The sequence below is a fragment of the Cyprinodon tularosa genome, unplaced genomic scaffold, assembly GCF_016077235.1.
Source record: "Cyprinodon tularosa strain WSP-4 unplaced genomic scaffold, ASM1607723v1 ctg6, whole genome shotgun sequence".
Taxonomy (NCBI): Eukaryota; Metazoa; Chordata; class Actinopteri; order Cyprinodontiformes; family Cyprinodontidae; genus Cyprinodon; species Cyprinodon tularosa.
In genome coordinates, this window is record NW_024039340.1 from 1,589,530 (window position 1) to 1,605,448 (window position 15,919).

The 15,919-nt window shown below is 36.9% G+C and overlaps 1 protein-coding gene across 1 annotated transcript in view; it reads left to right on the plus strand.

Annotated features, from left to right (window-relative positions):
* impg1b (interphotoreceptor matrix proteoglycan 1b) overlaps positions 1 to 15,919 on the plus strand; it is a 49,639-nt gene that overhangs the window by 12,177 nt on the left and 21,543 nt on the right. The window contains exons 2-12 of the mRNA XM_038307025.1: positions 1,648 to 1,863; positions 3,180 to 3,346; positions 3,428 to 3,456; positions 6,491 to 6,525; positions 6,609 to 6,643; positions 6,722 to 6,868; positions 7,634 to 7,692; positions 10,513 to 10,712; positions 10,782 to 11,093; positions 13,950 to 14,554; positions 14,864 to 14,953. Of these exons, the coding sequence (XP_038162953.1) occupies positions 1,648 to 1,863; positions 3,180 to 3,346; positions 3,428 to 3,456; positions 6,491 to 6,525; positions 6,609 to 6,643; positions 6,722 to 6,868; positions 7,634 to 7,692; positions 10,513 to 10,712; positions 10,782 to 11,093; positions 13,950 to 14,554; positions 14,864 to 14,953 (1,895 nt within the window). The remainder of the gene's footprint in view (positions 1 to 1,647; positions 1,864 to 3,179; positions 3,347 to 3,427; positions 3,457 to 6,490; positions 6,526 to 6,608; positions 6,644 to 6,721; positions 6,869 to 7,633; positions 7,693 to 10,512; positions 10,713 to 10,781; positions 11,094 to 13,949; positions 14,555 to 14,863; positions 14,954 to 15,919) is intronic.

The window sequence follows — 15,919 nt, forward strand, 5'->3', positions numbered from 1 at the left end:
AAACTCAGATTGGTAACTGTGCTTTGAGTGTGGTGACACAAAACAGCTTGCAGGGGGTGGCCGAAAATCCGATCAGGGCCAGTATAAACTAATCATACGGTAACAACTGGAGAAGGAATGACTTAAACATCCATATTTTCCAAATAAAACAGTGAAGACAGACTTGATTTTCATTTAAACAATTTTTTTAAATGAATCTACACATATTTTTACATGTATTTTGTGTAAATCAGTTACAGTTTTGCATAATATACCTGTACGCATTGAATGGATTAACCAGTTGTTCTTTATCTCTAATTTGATAGAAGACTACATGATGACTGCAAAGATTCATAATCTTCCTCTTCTCCCCCATAAAGCACAGAGCTTAGTTACAAAAAAGAGCATGAGTTCTGTTTTTATTCTTATTTAACCTAAGTATATCTGAATAATTAATTACTGTGTCAGTTTATGGTTCATATACTAGCCAGTGAAAAATCTGATTAGCTAGGTTATTCCAGCTGAGAGTATCTCTGCTGCCGCCCCCTGTTTTAGGGAGGATGTGCTCGTTCTGGATAGGGTGAAATGTGTTCCCATGGGAACAACAATAAACAGCTGGAGGGGTTAGCCATTGGGGATGGGTAGTGAATGTCTATAGCCACCCATGGCCCCCCTTCTAGCTCCTCCCCTGCATAGCTGCTTACAGCCCCTATATCTTTTAGTGTTACGCAGTACCATATGTCTCCGGTTTACCTTCAACTCTGTGGGCATTTATCTGACACGTTCATGTTCCAAAATAGCTGGACAGGTCAGGGATCCAGGGGACCACCACTCTGCTGGGTAGGTCCTAATATTATGCCTGACTGGTAAATCTAAACTGTATTTATTGTATTAAAATAAATCTTACACTGACCTTATAGTTAACGTTTTTTTTTAAATCACCTAAAAAGCAAATTTTGATTAAAACTAAAATTAAAGTAGAAAAATGTGCAAACATAAAGTTTTTACAGCACTGGTGGCTCGTTTTTCTGACAGGAAAGCAGGTATGAGAGAGAGGGAGAGACATGCGGCAAAGACAGGCCGGACTCGAACCCAGGTCGGCCATGTCGAGGACTAAGGACTCCAAAAATGGGTCATGCGTGCTAACCACTGCGCCACCTGCACTCCCCATTTGGAATATCTTTAAAGTGAGCACAAGTTGGAATTGATTGATAAATGTCAAAGGAAACTGGATACCTGACAGATGAGGTAGTCATGTTTCAAAATATGACCTGGTTCGTGGAAATCATTTAAGGTGCATCAAGACACAAGATCTTGCTCTGGGTGTCTCATTGAAACTGAACCAAAAAATATTTAGGAAGTTTTTTAAATCATAAAGGTAATTGATCAACTTGCTCTCCCAACTAATAGTAATAAGAAACCTTAATTTAAGGATAAAAAAGGATTCAATTTCACAATAAAATAATTTAGTCCAAGTACCTCCACTTTTTTTCCATTCTTTGTTTTGTATTTATTGGATAATTATAACAACTTTTCCCTCCGAAAAATGACATTAAGATGATGCCTGCAAAATTACAACAAACTATAATAACAATAAAAAAAACCTTAATCCTGTTGCTGTATTCTCCGTATGCTGAGTTTTCCCTCTTCTTATTTTTCCTCCTGCAGAAGTCCATGACATAAACTTCTCTGGCCTCAGGGACGTAAAGTACCGGCGTTTTCTTGAAACCTCTCGCCCCATCAGACATGCAACCAACGTCCGAGCCGAGCAGGGTGGACAGCGGGTGAAGAGGTCAACGCCCCACGCTACGGGCGTCAAACTGTGTCCTCAAGACACCATGAAAACTGTCATTGGAAGCCACCGGGCCTATTACAAACTAAGAGGTAGAGGTTTGATTGTTTTATATTATTATATTAATTGAATGAGCCTATTTCTGTTTAAAAAAATGCTTTTTATCCAGTCAAAGACTTGATAGGCAAGGTTTTTTAAACCAGAAACATTGCTCATAAAATTGCAGAAAAATTAGACTGAGGCATTTGAAATGTTGACAGTATGGACAAACATCCTGAGTCTAACAGCGCTGCTATGTGGGTGTTTTAAGAGGATTAAATGGCATTGTGACTGCTACAAATGGGTTGTTATCCAAGTCATCCCCAACAGCTGTTGCGGTGTGTCATTTTAACATGAGATGGATAAAATTGTTCTATTAGAGGTAATAGCATCGCTTCAGGAATGGGTTTGTTGCAGAATAAATTTCCCACAGGCGTCAGGATATTGGACAACGTTGCACTAATTACATGCAGGGAGCAGATGGAACATGTGGTTGCTTCAGTGTTCTCTGTTCCAATGATTTTAATATTCTCTCAAATATCATCAACAAGTTGTAAATATACAGTTTTGGAAACATCAGCTGCTGAAATTAAAACTTTACACTCATTGCATTTAGGTGGTTCAGTGCATATAGAAATGGTAGTATAATGTTTACATGCATATATCATTTTTCCTAGGATTAAAAAAAAAAAAAAAAAAATCTTTTCCTACATCTGGTAGTAAATAATAAAATATTAATTTTTAAATGTAAATATTCTATAATAGGTATTAAATTGTTTTATTAATTTAATTTAACTCTTTTACAAAAATAAAATTCTCTGTATTTCATCAGCTGTAGGCCATACCCATGAAACTGAACCGAATTAGACACCCGTAATTAATTTGAAATGCAAGAGATTCACTTAATAAAATATATATAAAAAGAATTATTTTAATGATGTTGACACTTATTCCAAAGCATTTGTATTCTAATAATTAAAATTGTTTCTTTACTCTCTGCAGAAACTTGCAGTTAATATTTTGGGTTTATTTGTTTAATGTTACTTTTAACTCTGGCTGAAGACTTTTCTTTTTTAATTTGTTTTTACTTCATTATACTAAAAAGCACACCATAAGCCTTTCCTTTCATTTTCTTATCAATCGTTTTATTATTAATCTTTTAAATCATGTTGTCATCTTAATTATTCATTTTTGTTATCCTTAATTATTCGTGTTCATTAATTATTTACCTTTATGCCACTGCACTGTACTTTTCCTATAATGCATTATTTTCTTTGTCCTGCTACTGAAATGTGCTATTTAAATAAACTTGCTGCTGTTTTGCTCTTTTAAGAGTCGATTATGCTAATGCTTGAAATGTAACCCTCAGTTTGTCAGGAAGCAATCTGGGAAGCATTCAGGATCTTTTTGGACAGAGCCCCAAACCCAGAGGAGTACCAAGCCTGGGTCTACACCTGCCAGCATGAAAACCTTTGCATAGAGGAGCTGGCCCAAAACTTTAGCAGCTCCCAGGAGCATCTGGACATGGTGGCCAGGGTGAGCAGCCCCGACTATTTCTATCTTTTGGATGTTAAAATAAAACTATTACAAATTATCCCTTTTTTTGTCATTTTTTAGAGAGTATCAGAACAAGCTGAAAGTGAAGGGTAGGTGCATTTCCCTCTTAATAATAAATGTGCAAAACTGTGATTAACAATTTTAATTTACGTAACTAAAAAGTCAAAAAAAAAAAAAAATCAAACGCCAATTTGAAAGACTGTTTCCCACTGAGTAATCTCTCACAAACATATTGATAGAGCAGATTTCTGATGACTTCAAATTACTTAGATTTCTTAATGATCTATAAGGATAAATCATGAGGAATGATTGCATTTCAATTAAAAATTGTAAACTTTTGGAGATACTAAACTGTTTTCCACTTAAATCAACCTTTGTTTACTCAGGATTTTTTTTTCTCCATCAAAAATAAACACCAAAGCTAGCAGAGAAAACAGCTGTAGTGCCAATCCTGCTTTTTTAAGCCTAAAAAGTCACCTATTGGTGAAATATCATGAAATCATGTTTTCTTCAAATCCTGATGAAAAACTCTTGCCTTTAAAGTAAAGCTGCCTTTAAATGCTGATGTTTATCGATGTTGCCGTATCACGCCACCTCTGAAGATTGAACAAAGTCTTACATCTGTGGGGGCCAAAATACTGATTTTCATGACTATAAAAAAAGAGAGATTGCTGCCCTGTGCACTTTAGCTGCTAAAACAACCAATTTTTCTGAATTTTGAGCAAAAATCATCCCCCATACCCCAACACCCCCCCACATTTGGAGAAAGTGGGTGTTTGTTAACAGTGCTGGCACAGCGCGGCTAAGTGAGTTGCTTCCTGGAGTGGAGGCATTTTTATGTTAAAATTCTCCAACCCCTCATTTTAACATGTCAGGGAGGGCTTCTGCTCAAACAGCAGAAATAAGATTACTCAGACACGTGTGAATCAAGCAAAATGACTACTATTATAACATAGTTAAAAGCTAAATAAAGCTGATTTTGCATGATATCAGCCTTCAGTTCTACTCAACAACTACTGAAGCCTAAAAGGGATGGTTTCATCGTAAGATAGTTCTGTGTTCAAAATAATAATTCACATGTTGATTGGATTGGAATGTTGCTTTGAAAATGTTTATCTATTAAACCTATATAAAAAAAGAAAACAAGTACATTCTTTTTTTAAGTTTTGGAATGACTATGACCTGGATGACTGAGAATCTTCACCAGTTTATTAAACCTACTACATCAGTGAGAACCAAACCAAGATAGAACCATTTTTAATCAGTCAGCTTTCTGTGCCAAAACATCCAGGGATGCAAAAGCAAAGAAAATGCACAGCTTGTGTTTCTATTCTGGGGGTTCTGTCACCTTGATCTTCCAGTAACAGTCAGCACGGCCCCTACAGTGTTTCTGTCAGCTTCAAGTCACCCTGAACAACCCAGTTCGTGCTGGTCTCTTCTGGGACAGGATCTTGGATGTCTGTTGGTTCCTCGCTTTGAACTCAGAACATAACTGCAAAAACTGTCATCTAAGTTAATTCATTTTATTTTTATGTTTTCCTTGTTTAGAGTAGGCAAATTCGACACAGTAATCAGATTATTTACATAAAAAAGCTCTGTTATATAATTGTTAGTGGGTAATATCTCTTTTTTTATTGTAATGGAAAAAAATGCTAATTCCATTGGTAGATAATCTTATGTTGTACCTATTTAATTAAGAGCAATAGGTGAATCCTTTTCTATATATGTTTTTACCTGACGTCAAACCACTATCAGGTGATCAAATAAAGCCTAATAAGGCAAGTGCACCTTTCTAGTAGCTTTGAGTCTGACGATGGGTGTGAAGCCAGAAATGTCACATTTCTGGGGGAATAAACCAACTTGGGAGCTATAATTAGTGTTTTAATGCATTCTTTTCATTCTGTTACCTGCAAATCAACACACATATTTCAATAAAATGTTTACTTACTTATTTCCTATTAAGTAGTCTAGTTGTAAAAAGAAGAAGGGGGATGGTGGAATTTTTTTTTGGAAGCATACATAGCTTAATTAATATATTCTATTAACCTAAAGCATGGTATGGTCGTCCCATGTCGGGTAGGCCCGTCATTGACCTTGATCAATGCATCAATACAGTAGAACTGTAGTCAGTCCCTGGACTGGTATGGCTATCGCTGCCCCTACATAGTTAGGGACTAATGCAGAGGACAAATTTCCCACTGGGATCAGCTTCATATTCATGGTAGGCCCTTTCTTTGATTTTATTTATTATGCTCAGGCAGCTCGAAAGCCCTTATCCCGCCAAATGTTAAAAGGACAATATTATTGTCATTACTGTTAATATATAGTAGGTATTCTAACCATTCAGCAAAGAAATGTCATATTGATGGCCATTTAAGAAGGGATGATTTTTAAGATTTTTTTAAGAAGTGGGGATGCCCACCCCCCCACCCCCTCCTCCTCAACTTGAGTGCTGCTCATATGCTTTATATGAGTTTTTAAAGTTCATGTGATGCTTTCAAAGGAGGTTAAGAGGTAAGGTTGAACACATTCTAGGAGTCGTTGGATAAACTAAAAATAAAAACAAGCACTGTAACAGAATGTCATAGGTCAGGGGTGTCAAACTGGTTCCAGAAAGGGCCGTGTGGCTGCAGGTCTTCTTTCCAACCAAGCAATTGCACACCAGATTCCAGTCATCTCATCAAATCATCATGTTCAGATTGGACTCACTTGATGAGATAAATGGAGTCTGGTGTGCTATTGATTGGTTGCAAAGAAAACCTGCAGTCACACGGCCCTTTCTGGAACCAGTTTGACACCTGTGTCATAGGTAGTTAAGACTCACGTCTTACTTGGTCCAAAAAGGCTTTTTTGGTTCTGTGTACTGAATCTAACCCAGAGCTCATCTTAGCTAGCTCTTCTACCAGGAAAGGAGGCATCCGGATGATCTGATGTGCCAATCAGACTTAGACCTATATATATATATATATATATATATATAAAACTCACTTTCACTGGATTAAAACACTAATTTGATAAATAGCTTTGCAAAAAACATACATACACTAATAAAATCTGTATGCTATTTCCATATTTTTGCATTAACTAAAACACCCATTATACTGTTCCTGTATTTTCCGTCAGGTTTGTTGCAGCTACTGAGGAGCCACACAGTCAGTGTAAGTTCTTCCTTTGTTCATCAGAAGCTCTTAAAACTCTGGGCTTCCAATCTCAATATCTTTGTTAAAATCTTTAATTTCAGGCTCATGGACTCATCTCCCAGTGGAAACCGATGAGGTAAAATTCAATATCAAATTCACCTTTTTAATAAAACTACCAGAATAATCTGACTGTGTTTAACTTCTTACCCCACAGGTTAAAAACCCTGAACTGATTAAGAAGAATAACGAGGAATATATTGTTGAGTTCAGCGTCACCATCACAGATCCGACGTACAGTGAACTGCTTAGCAACCCAGAGGCTCTGCAGTACGACAGCATCACCACAGAGCTCAGAGACAAGGTGAGATTACACGCCTGCAGCAAATGTCAGCACTCCTCCAAGCTGTTGTCCTCACCTTCATGCAAACACCAGCAGCCTGTGGTCCCCTTCAGCAGCAAATTGAGCTTTGAAGGGGGTGTTAAATAACAAAGCAGGATGGAAATGCCAGTTGTTATTGTACTGTTAGGTGTAAACCTCCCCATGAGTGATTTCACAGCTTTGGGGCAACCTTGGAATTTAAACTTAAAACAAGAGCAGGAAGAAAATGCTGACTAAGAAAGAATTATTATAGCAAAAAAAAAAAGATTATTGATGTATTTACCTTTTGTTTCTGCAGCTTTTTTTAGTCTTTTCATAAAACAACCTATTCAATTCAGTCAGAGCTTCCAACATCACAGTTTTATCAAAGCTTATCCAGAGAGTATAACTCTTCTTCTGCCATTTTAGACAGCAGAAGTGTTCAAATCTAAGGAATGGAATATGTTCATGTGTACTTTGAAACAGTAAATGAATATGAACGTATTCAAAATATTAATACTAATATTTTCTGGATTTTCCTTTTTTTATTCAAGCTTGCTAAAATTGATTTAAGGTTTTCATGAGTTGTGAGCAACAACTGTCACACTTACATTTACTATGTGAGCCTCTTATTTTGAAATGTATTAATAATGGAAATAATTTTTGAGTTTGATGAAATTTACCTGTAAGATTCTAGAAACTCTCAAAATGAAAAAAAAAAAAAACTTCCCTACACTTCTTTAATCTGATATTTTCTTTTATTTTTAGATGTTTCCTGTGTTCGAAAAAGTTCCAGGTTTTAAAGACATACGGGTTCTTGCATTTCGGTGAGTTAAATTAATGGTTTGGAAACAACTTAAGTAAATATGTGCTTAGAACTGAACATGAAGGTTTGCTCTTGGTTACGCTTTAAAATGCCAATTTGGGATTATTGTTTTTTTTTATGGAAAGGCTGTGTTCAAATGGACTTAGGTAAGCAACATTATTTAATTTCAACAAAGCCAGAAGAAATAGCAAGAATCTGTGAAAGATTAGGAGGAATCTCAAGCCAAAATTGTAAAGAACCTGTTCCTCTTTAAACAGAAGCCTTTTATAGACTTCCAGATAGGACATGTGCAGTAATGTTTTTGATATTCCCCAACATATAGCTCTAAATTTAGGCACATACAGCACTAATGGCTTAGGTACTCATCTGCAGGGACTTTTAAAAGAAAATAAGCAGAATATTTAAAAAGTATATGTTTTTATATGTTACTAAAAAGTTTGTTAGATCATAAAAAAATATATCATATGACACTTATAGTAGTAGCCCTTCAAAATTTCCCCTCTTTCCTTGATGTGCCCTTGGCTGGTTCCTTACAATTCCTTTTTAATAATCAACCTTTGAACTAAAATATTCTCTTTGTAATAATTTGTGGACATTAAGATCATGTAAATATATTAATTTAGCACTCGCAAAGTGATTTATTAAACTTGAAAGCAATTTTGCTAACGGTATCTGACTCTATATTTAACACGTTTCAAAAGAAGGTGCAAATGGTCTGTATGCGTAATTGCGCACACATGGCAGCTGTTATTGTCGCAAGAAGGAGACATGGAAATGAAGCAAGGAGACGCAGAGAACGCATTTTTTCACTCCGTGTGAATATTTTTGGAATGAACGAGGAAACGATCATCAAAACATATCGTTTATCTAGCATTGCCATATTGAAGCTGCAATTCCAGTGATTTGCTCCTCACAGAGCGTCAGCTGTACTTGTTCCTCAATGCTGTGTCAGAGGCATCTTATCTACTGTGCCTCCTCCTGTTTTGTTCGCAGATGCTTTGTTATATGCCAGTTTTTTTTTGGTTCGCCTTCTAATATCCTGGTATCTTCTTTTTACTTCATCCACTGTTCGCAAGGTTTCCCCAACAGCGTTTACTTTATTACAGATTTGTTCACATAGCGTTCCTCTGTGTGACAGTCACACTTCTTTGCTGTAGCTCACTTAAATGTTTGTTGGCTTCATATACCAATACCTCCATTTCCATGGGGTCGAATTTCCTTTTGCGCTTTCTGCTGTCCAAACTCGCCATGCCGCAAACCACAAAACGCGCAAAACCATCATTTAAATAGGGCGTCTCCAACAGTTTTGCACCTGCCACCAGTTACGCAATCGCTCTTGTTAAATCACCCGCAAACCATGGTTCAGCCCCTCGCGCAAAATTCCAGTTTGCGAGCGCAAATTACTGCACGCAAAATTGGATCTTGATAAATCCGGCCCTCTGTCTCTTTCTGTTCCCAACATATTGTTGCTCCTGCTGAAACAGTTCATTGTAGTGCTAGGCTAAGTATAGTAATCACTGTTGCAGTTATTACTGCAACAGTATCATAATAGGTTTGCCTAAAAGGTCTATCAAACAGCTGCCGCTGATCCAAAACGCTGCTGCCCGTGTTCTCACTAGAACTAGAAAGTAGAGCACATCAGCCTGGTTCTGAAGTTCTTCCACTGGCTCCCTGTAGCTCAGAGAATATACTTTAATTCTATTAGTACATAAATCACTGAACGGATCAGCACCTCAATAGAGGTTTGCTGTCAGTGTATCAACCACTCAGGTTTTTTATTTCCAGCCTATTCTGTTCACTCAGAACTAGAACCAAACATGGAGAAGCAGCATCTATGCTCCACTGATCTGGAACAAACTCCCAGAAGACTGGAAAAGTGCTGAAAGCCTGAGTTCTTTGAAGCCAAAGTTAAAAACCAGTTTGTTTAGACCTGCCTTTGACTGTTGCAGTTAAACTGCTAACTGAGGTATTATTAGGTAAAGTTGTGGGCCAACTATTTAATTTTCCTCTTTACCAGCTTTCAAATTTTTTTAATATTTATTTGCTTTTACTCTGCTTATATGCTGCTATTTTATTGTCTAATTCATTTACAACACTTTGAACTCTCCTTGTAATGAATTCCATTCATTACAAGCGGGTCGCGAGGGGTGCTGGTGCCTATCTCCAGCTGTCTATGGGCGAGAGGCGGGGCGCACCCTGGACAGCTCGCCAGTCAATTGCAGACTTGTACTAAATTATGCTATACAAATAAAATTGCCTTGCAAGTTTATTACTATAATTAAATGACCACTCCTATAACTTTAGCAGCCTGATGTAGAGTTTTACAAGGTGCGGGGAATTTTAAACGTTTTCAGACTCAGCAGCACAGCTTGCTTGAGATGCAGCAGACAGAAAAATCAAACACAGTAAAACAACATTCTAAATCAGTCAGGGATTCAATAATTAGTTGCGGCTGAAAGTCTACATAACCTTCCATAAAATTCAGGAAAAACTGCCAGTAAAATAAATAGAAATTGGCAGAAGTAATAATAGATAAAAATAAAAAAAAATTTGAACTCTGATTATAAATATATATTTGCTTTTTCAATTTTTTTTTTAAATAAAAATTTAGAATAAATATATTATTTTACTAAATTTTGTTGTCATTGATTTTTTTTTTTGTTTTGTATTATTTGAATTACTAGTGTGAATTTATCATATTCTTTAATGGGAGGGTATGTAAAGTTTTAAGCACAACTGTATGTCCCTCCTAAAAGCTATTTTTGCAGAACATTTAGGCTGTTTGAATCATTTTGACAGGATTTTTCTTGGTTTGCATCAGATCTGAGGACCTCTTTGTGCGCTACGCTGTGATCTTTAACGGGGAAACACAGCTAAGTGACGTGGAGAGCTTCGAGGAGGAGCACGGCAAAGACACAGACGAGGATGTGAATGCTCCCAAATTGAAGCACATCATCGTAAAGGCCTTAAAACAGGAGCCAATGCTGCTGCTGGACTTACAGACACTTAACTTTGAGGCTGGTAATTATCTGAAAGAAATCTTATGTCAGAAATGATCATTATAGTTCCCAGCTGCCTTTTCTCTTACAGTGACCACAGTTGATCAAAGTGTGGAGCTTGACATGGACTCCATCGACACAGCCGAGTTCACGGAGGAATCAGATGTCCACAAACCCACCAAAAGTTCACCCCCCACTGTGGGAGTGTTAGAAAACAAGCTGGAAGATTCAGCTTCTGTTAAACCAAAAATTCCCACCTTTGTGCCTTTTATCCCAACCACCCTCCCAAAGAGCACTTCTAGCTTTACAGTTAGAGCCCCGTCAGCAGCAGCTACAGACACAAAGCACACTGAAGATTCAAAAGAGGAAGAGAAGACGCCGCTGAGTGATGGGGAAGGTGAAGGTGAGTGGAGCTGGGCACAAGCGATGACCCTTCTTCTTGTACATCCAGTTTATTAAGCAGAATGTCAAGGGGAGCCGAGTTTAAAAATTTAAAGGTTTATTGATTAACTAAACACTGCACTGTGGTGCAGACTCCATTAAAAGCTATTGATAGGTAACTAGAAGTGCGCTGGAAATGAAAACCACACTCAGGCATCATGTGTAGACCCTGGGTTCATTGTGAAGAAGCCAGATAAGCAGACTGAACCGTCTGCAGAATTACTGAAGCAGTAAACATAAAAGAGTCAAAAAGGAAACCAGCTGCAGAAAAGAAGCAGGGTGTCTTAAAGTTTCAACCGGTTTAATCTAAAACCTCTTTCGAATCATTAAGATTATAATCTGAGATGAACAAATTCTAAAAAACAGCTTAGTTAGTATCTTACACTTAACTGTCTTTGTATCTTAAACGGTTATAGTCATGTTAAATGCCTAAACCAGACCAAAAGGCAGTTCAATATGATAAATATTTTAATCATTGACTATCGAATCTGTTGTCACAAATTTGCTATTAACCTAAATACATGCATATGCAACATTCAAAGTAAAAAATCTTAATATTGCAACTTCTTAAAGGGAAAAAAAATATATATTTTTTATATATATGCATGTACATAAATTCAGGCATACAGGAAAAACTTTAATGGTGAATTTAGAGCATTTACTGTAAAGTAAATTCGTTTTTTTTGTTTGATGATCTCATATTTTCCCTCAGCTGCACTGCAAAAACAATCCAGAAATAAGTAAAAAATGGCTTAAATTAAGTATATTTAGCCTTAATTTGAGCAGGTAAATAAGATGATTTGCCAATGGAATGAGTATTTTCACTCTTAAAATAAGATAGTTAGATAATATTTACTTGAAATAAGACGATAAAATTGTTTTTTCTTATTTTAAAAGGAAATTGTCTTGTTCCATTGGCAAAGTGTCTTACTTACCTCCTCAAATCAAGGAAAAACACACTTATTTTAAGAAAAAATAACTTATTGAGATTTATATTTTTTGCAGTGTGCTAAAAAAGGAATTCCAACATTGCTGTATGTATAAAAAAAAATCAAACATCATTACAGCATCTAAATCCAACACTGATTCATCCAGGTAATAGAAATGACAGCACGATTAGACTCGGTGTTATCACTATTTCCTTTGAAAATGCTTCAACGGGGGAGCATCTGGCCACACGTCAAGTCATCAAATGTCCTGCTGCGCTGCAGTGAAATGTATCAAATCAATGCCACATGTTTCTGCTTAGATCCAAACTTTAAAGACATGGGTGAAAACATACACCTACCAATGTCTTCATTATTAAAAATCATTTAACTTTTAAGCTACACAGGACTGGTTCTGATGTTCAAGGGTTTATACTATAAAATCCAAACCAATTGAGATAAAAATAATAGCTTGCCTTGTTTGATAAATGTACTGTCAGTATGCCGAAGCTTTATTTTAAGGAGAAACCCAATTTAGAAATGGGCATAGATCCCACAGGGACACCTGAGCATTAAGATATCTTAAAAAAAAAAAAAAAAGTGACTAAACCAAATCAAGTTCTGCTGATACATTCTCTCACACATGTAAAATCCATCACCATTGGCTTTGGATCAGAACTATTAACTTTATTCTCAATATTTTGATTGAAATTGGCGGAGGATGTGTTTATTATTTATTTTTAAGATTGCTAGTTCCCATACAGTGACGATAAAGGTTTTAGTTTAGTTGGATTATCATAAAAAAAAAAATAATTCACTATGTATCATTTTTAGAGTATATTTTTCAGAAACACAAGACCTAAACCAAGCAGATCAGTAAATAACAGATGATAAGGTATTATTTGACACTAAAACAGATATAGAGGTATGTGGAAAAAGTCAACCTGTCCTTAATCTCTGTGTTTTTCCCACCATATGGCATAGGGCTTGAAATCCTGAGGTTGTGAGTTTGAAACCCACTCCCACAAACCCCCAACACCCGGTGCGCTGCAAAGTGGCAGCCCACTGCTCCCCAAAGGGGATTAGTTAAATGCAGAGAGTTAATTTCTCCATTATGAGATCAATAAAGTTCAATTTATTTTTATTTTTTAGGGGAGTGTTGGCCTTGTGGGTTAGAGTAGCGCTCTTGTGCTATGAGAGGGCTGCAAGTACCTGGTTCAATCCCCACAGCCTCCACTCTGGGTTCCTGAGCAAGACCCTTAACTCCACACTGCTCCCCGGGCGCCATAGCAACCCACTGCTCCCCAAGGGGATGGGTTAAATGCAGAGAAAAATTGTAGGGGATTTAAGAGATAGAGCTTAGAATCCAGAGGTTGTGAGTTTGAAACAACTCCCTTTGGGGAGCAGTGACAGCAGACTGCTGGATTAGTTAAATGCAGAAAGTTAATTTCTCCATTGTGAGATCAATTAAGTTTACATTATTTTAGTTAATTTATTTTCTTTAGACTAAAATCCTAACAAGTACTAAAAAGAAAAACGTGAGAACTTAAACTACAACCTAAACAAGAAAGTATTGAAATGCCAAAGAAAAGTATGATTATGTTAAATGAGAGGAAAGGTGAACAACTTCTTAAAGGAGACCTAATGTTTACCTATACAATCCCTCTGAAATTGCCTTTAAATTTATGATATAATCATTTTAGGAGAAAAACAGATTAAATACAGCTCATTCTGACCCATTTCATAACCCATTTTTTTTCTTGCAATGGTATGCACAGGAATTGGACTTGTGTTTATTTGCTACGGTTGTCACCTGTAATAAGGGACACCCATGGTCTGACTATGGCCTATATATAAATGACATCCTCTGCTCTCATATGTCTCTTCTCCAGATCTGGATCTAGTTCGTGTGGACAGCACAGAGCATCCGAGAGGAACTTCTAGCTCCCAGCCTGTTGAAGATCCAATTGATGCTCCTCCTGAGGTTAACCTTGACCCACCACAATCTACAGCTCCCACAGCTCAGGAAGTAAATACCTCTGAGCCAGCTGTCCCAGCTTCCACCCGTTCATCTGCTGAGGACACCTTCCAGGGCAGCGAAGCTGAATCAGATGAGAGGCCTTTGCCCTCCCCTGTGGATCGAGATGAAGCTGGTGAGGTCAGGTATGATCTGATTGGAGGGAATGGTGAAGTAACCCCGGCCAACGTAACGCTTCCTATAGATAATCCCAACGTCAAAGAGGGAGAGGGAGTAACAGACCCTCAGGAAGAGGAGAGCGGTAGTGGATTTGCCTCAGAGTCCGATGAAGGTCCGTATGGATCTACAGCCGCTCCTGCCATGAGACAAGCCAGCACACCTCTGATGACAGCTGTGGAGAAGAACAAAGAGTTGGTGGTTTTCTTTAGCTTGAGAGTCACTAACATGATGTTCACTGATGACCTGTTCAACAAGAGCTCCCCGGAGTATAAATCACTGGAGAATACCTTCCTTGAACTGGTAGGTACACCAGCTTTTATCTTGGATATTATTCTTCTGCATGTCTCATTGTCATACTTTATTTTTCAATAACGTGCTAAACTATTTTATAAAATGTTGCAATTGTCGTTGCACCATATTATTGGAGAGGAAAACTGGAACATCTGTTTGCTGTGGCTAATGGGAGGCATAACCGGAGATAATTTATCTAGGTGATGCATGGCTTTGAAAATAGTCAAAAAACTGCAGTTTGCTGACTCTTTTGTTTCAGAGAAGTCACTGTCTCAGCCTACAAACATTTGTGGTATGAAATTGTTCTGTTTCACTTAGACACAGCACTTTGGGTCCACAAACCAGCCAAACCCTGGAGCTTCCAGTAAATCTGGGCCTGGGAGACAGACGACTTTAGCCTCCATACCGGTATATTTTTACATGATTATCTTTTCCATATTGGAACTTTCTCTCCGCCTTGTAAAGCGAGCACAATCTTTCACTTTGTTCACTAACAAACTTCCAGTATGCAGTAAAACCAAAAGCACCTGATCTTACTAACATTTGCACATTTCTAACTTTGCTTTCATTCTTGTATTACACTGTAGTTGCCTGCTGTTCTTTTCTGCTGTTTGCCTTAATCTTTTGGGTAATAATGCAACTTTGCTTCTATTGAAGGTTATACAAAAATGTACAGTATATTTGATTAATATTCACTTCATATTGCTATTGTTCTGGTCTATCCTTGTATTACATTTCTGGCATTATTCTAAACACTACATGCTTTCATAACATGTGTTTATGTATTTATTTTATGAATGTGATTTTTGTTTGATTTTAATGTAAGATTTGAGTGAATATGAGAGGAAACATTTAGGTAATGATATAAAGCCAAGCAGGGTAAATCCAATTTACAGAAATTGTACATATCTAAAATGTGCAACACTCAAATTGTTGCTAAACTGCCTGAATTTCTGTTTTACAAAGTATTGAACTTTTACATTTTTGTTTGTACCAAAGTTACTCTTCTGTTAGATTTTTTTTGCATTTTCAAAGCCGAAAGCACAAATAACCACTGTATCAGAGTAAAACAGTGTTACAGTTGTTCAATTACAGGCTTTTATTGTGTAAAACAACAGAAAATGCAACAAAAACAACTAGAATATAGAGACAAAAGAAAGTAATTAAGAGGGCAAATAAGGACAAAACTGGGTTAGAGCTTTTCCCTTGTCATTAATTTCCACCTTGGTTGCATTTATGTATTTTTGTAAAAACTCTGACAATACAGATTTATGTTGAAATAAAAAAGCTTATAGGAAATAGGTATTTGCTTTCTTTCTCAGCAAGTGTTTGGTTAGCTTGTGAAATGTGAGTCCATATTTTTGACCTCCAAAC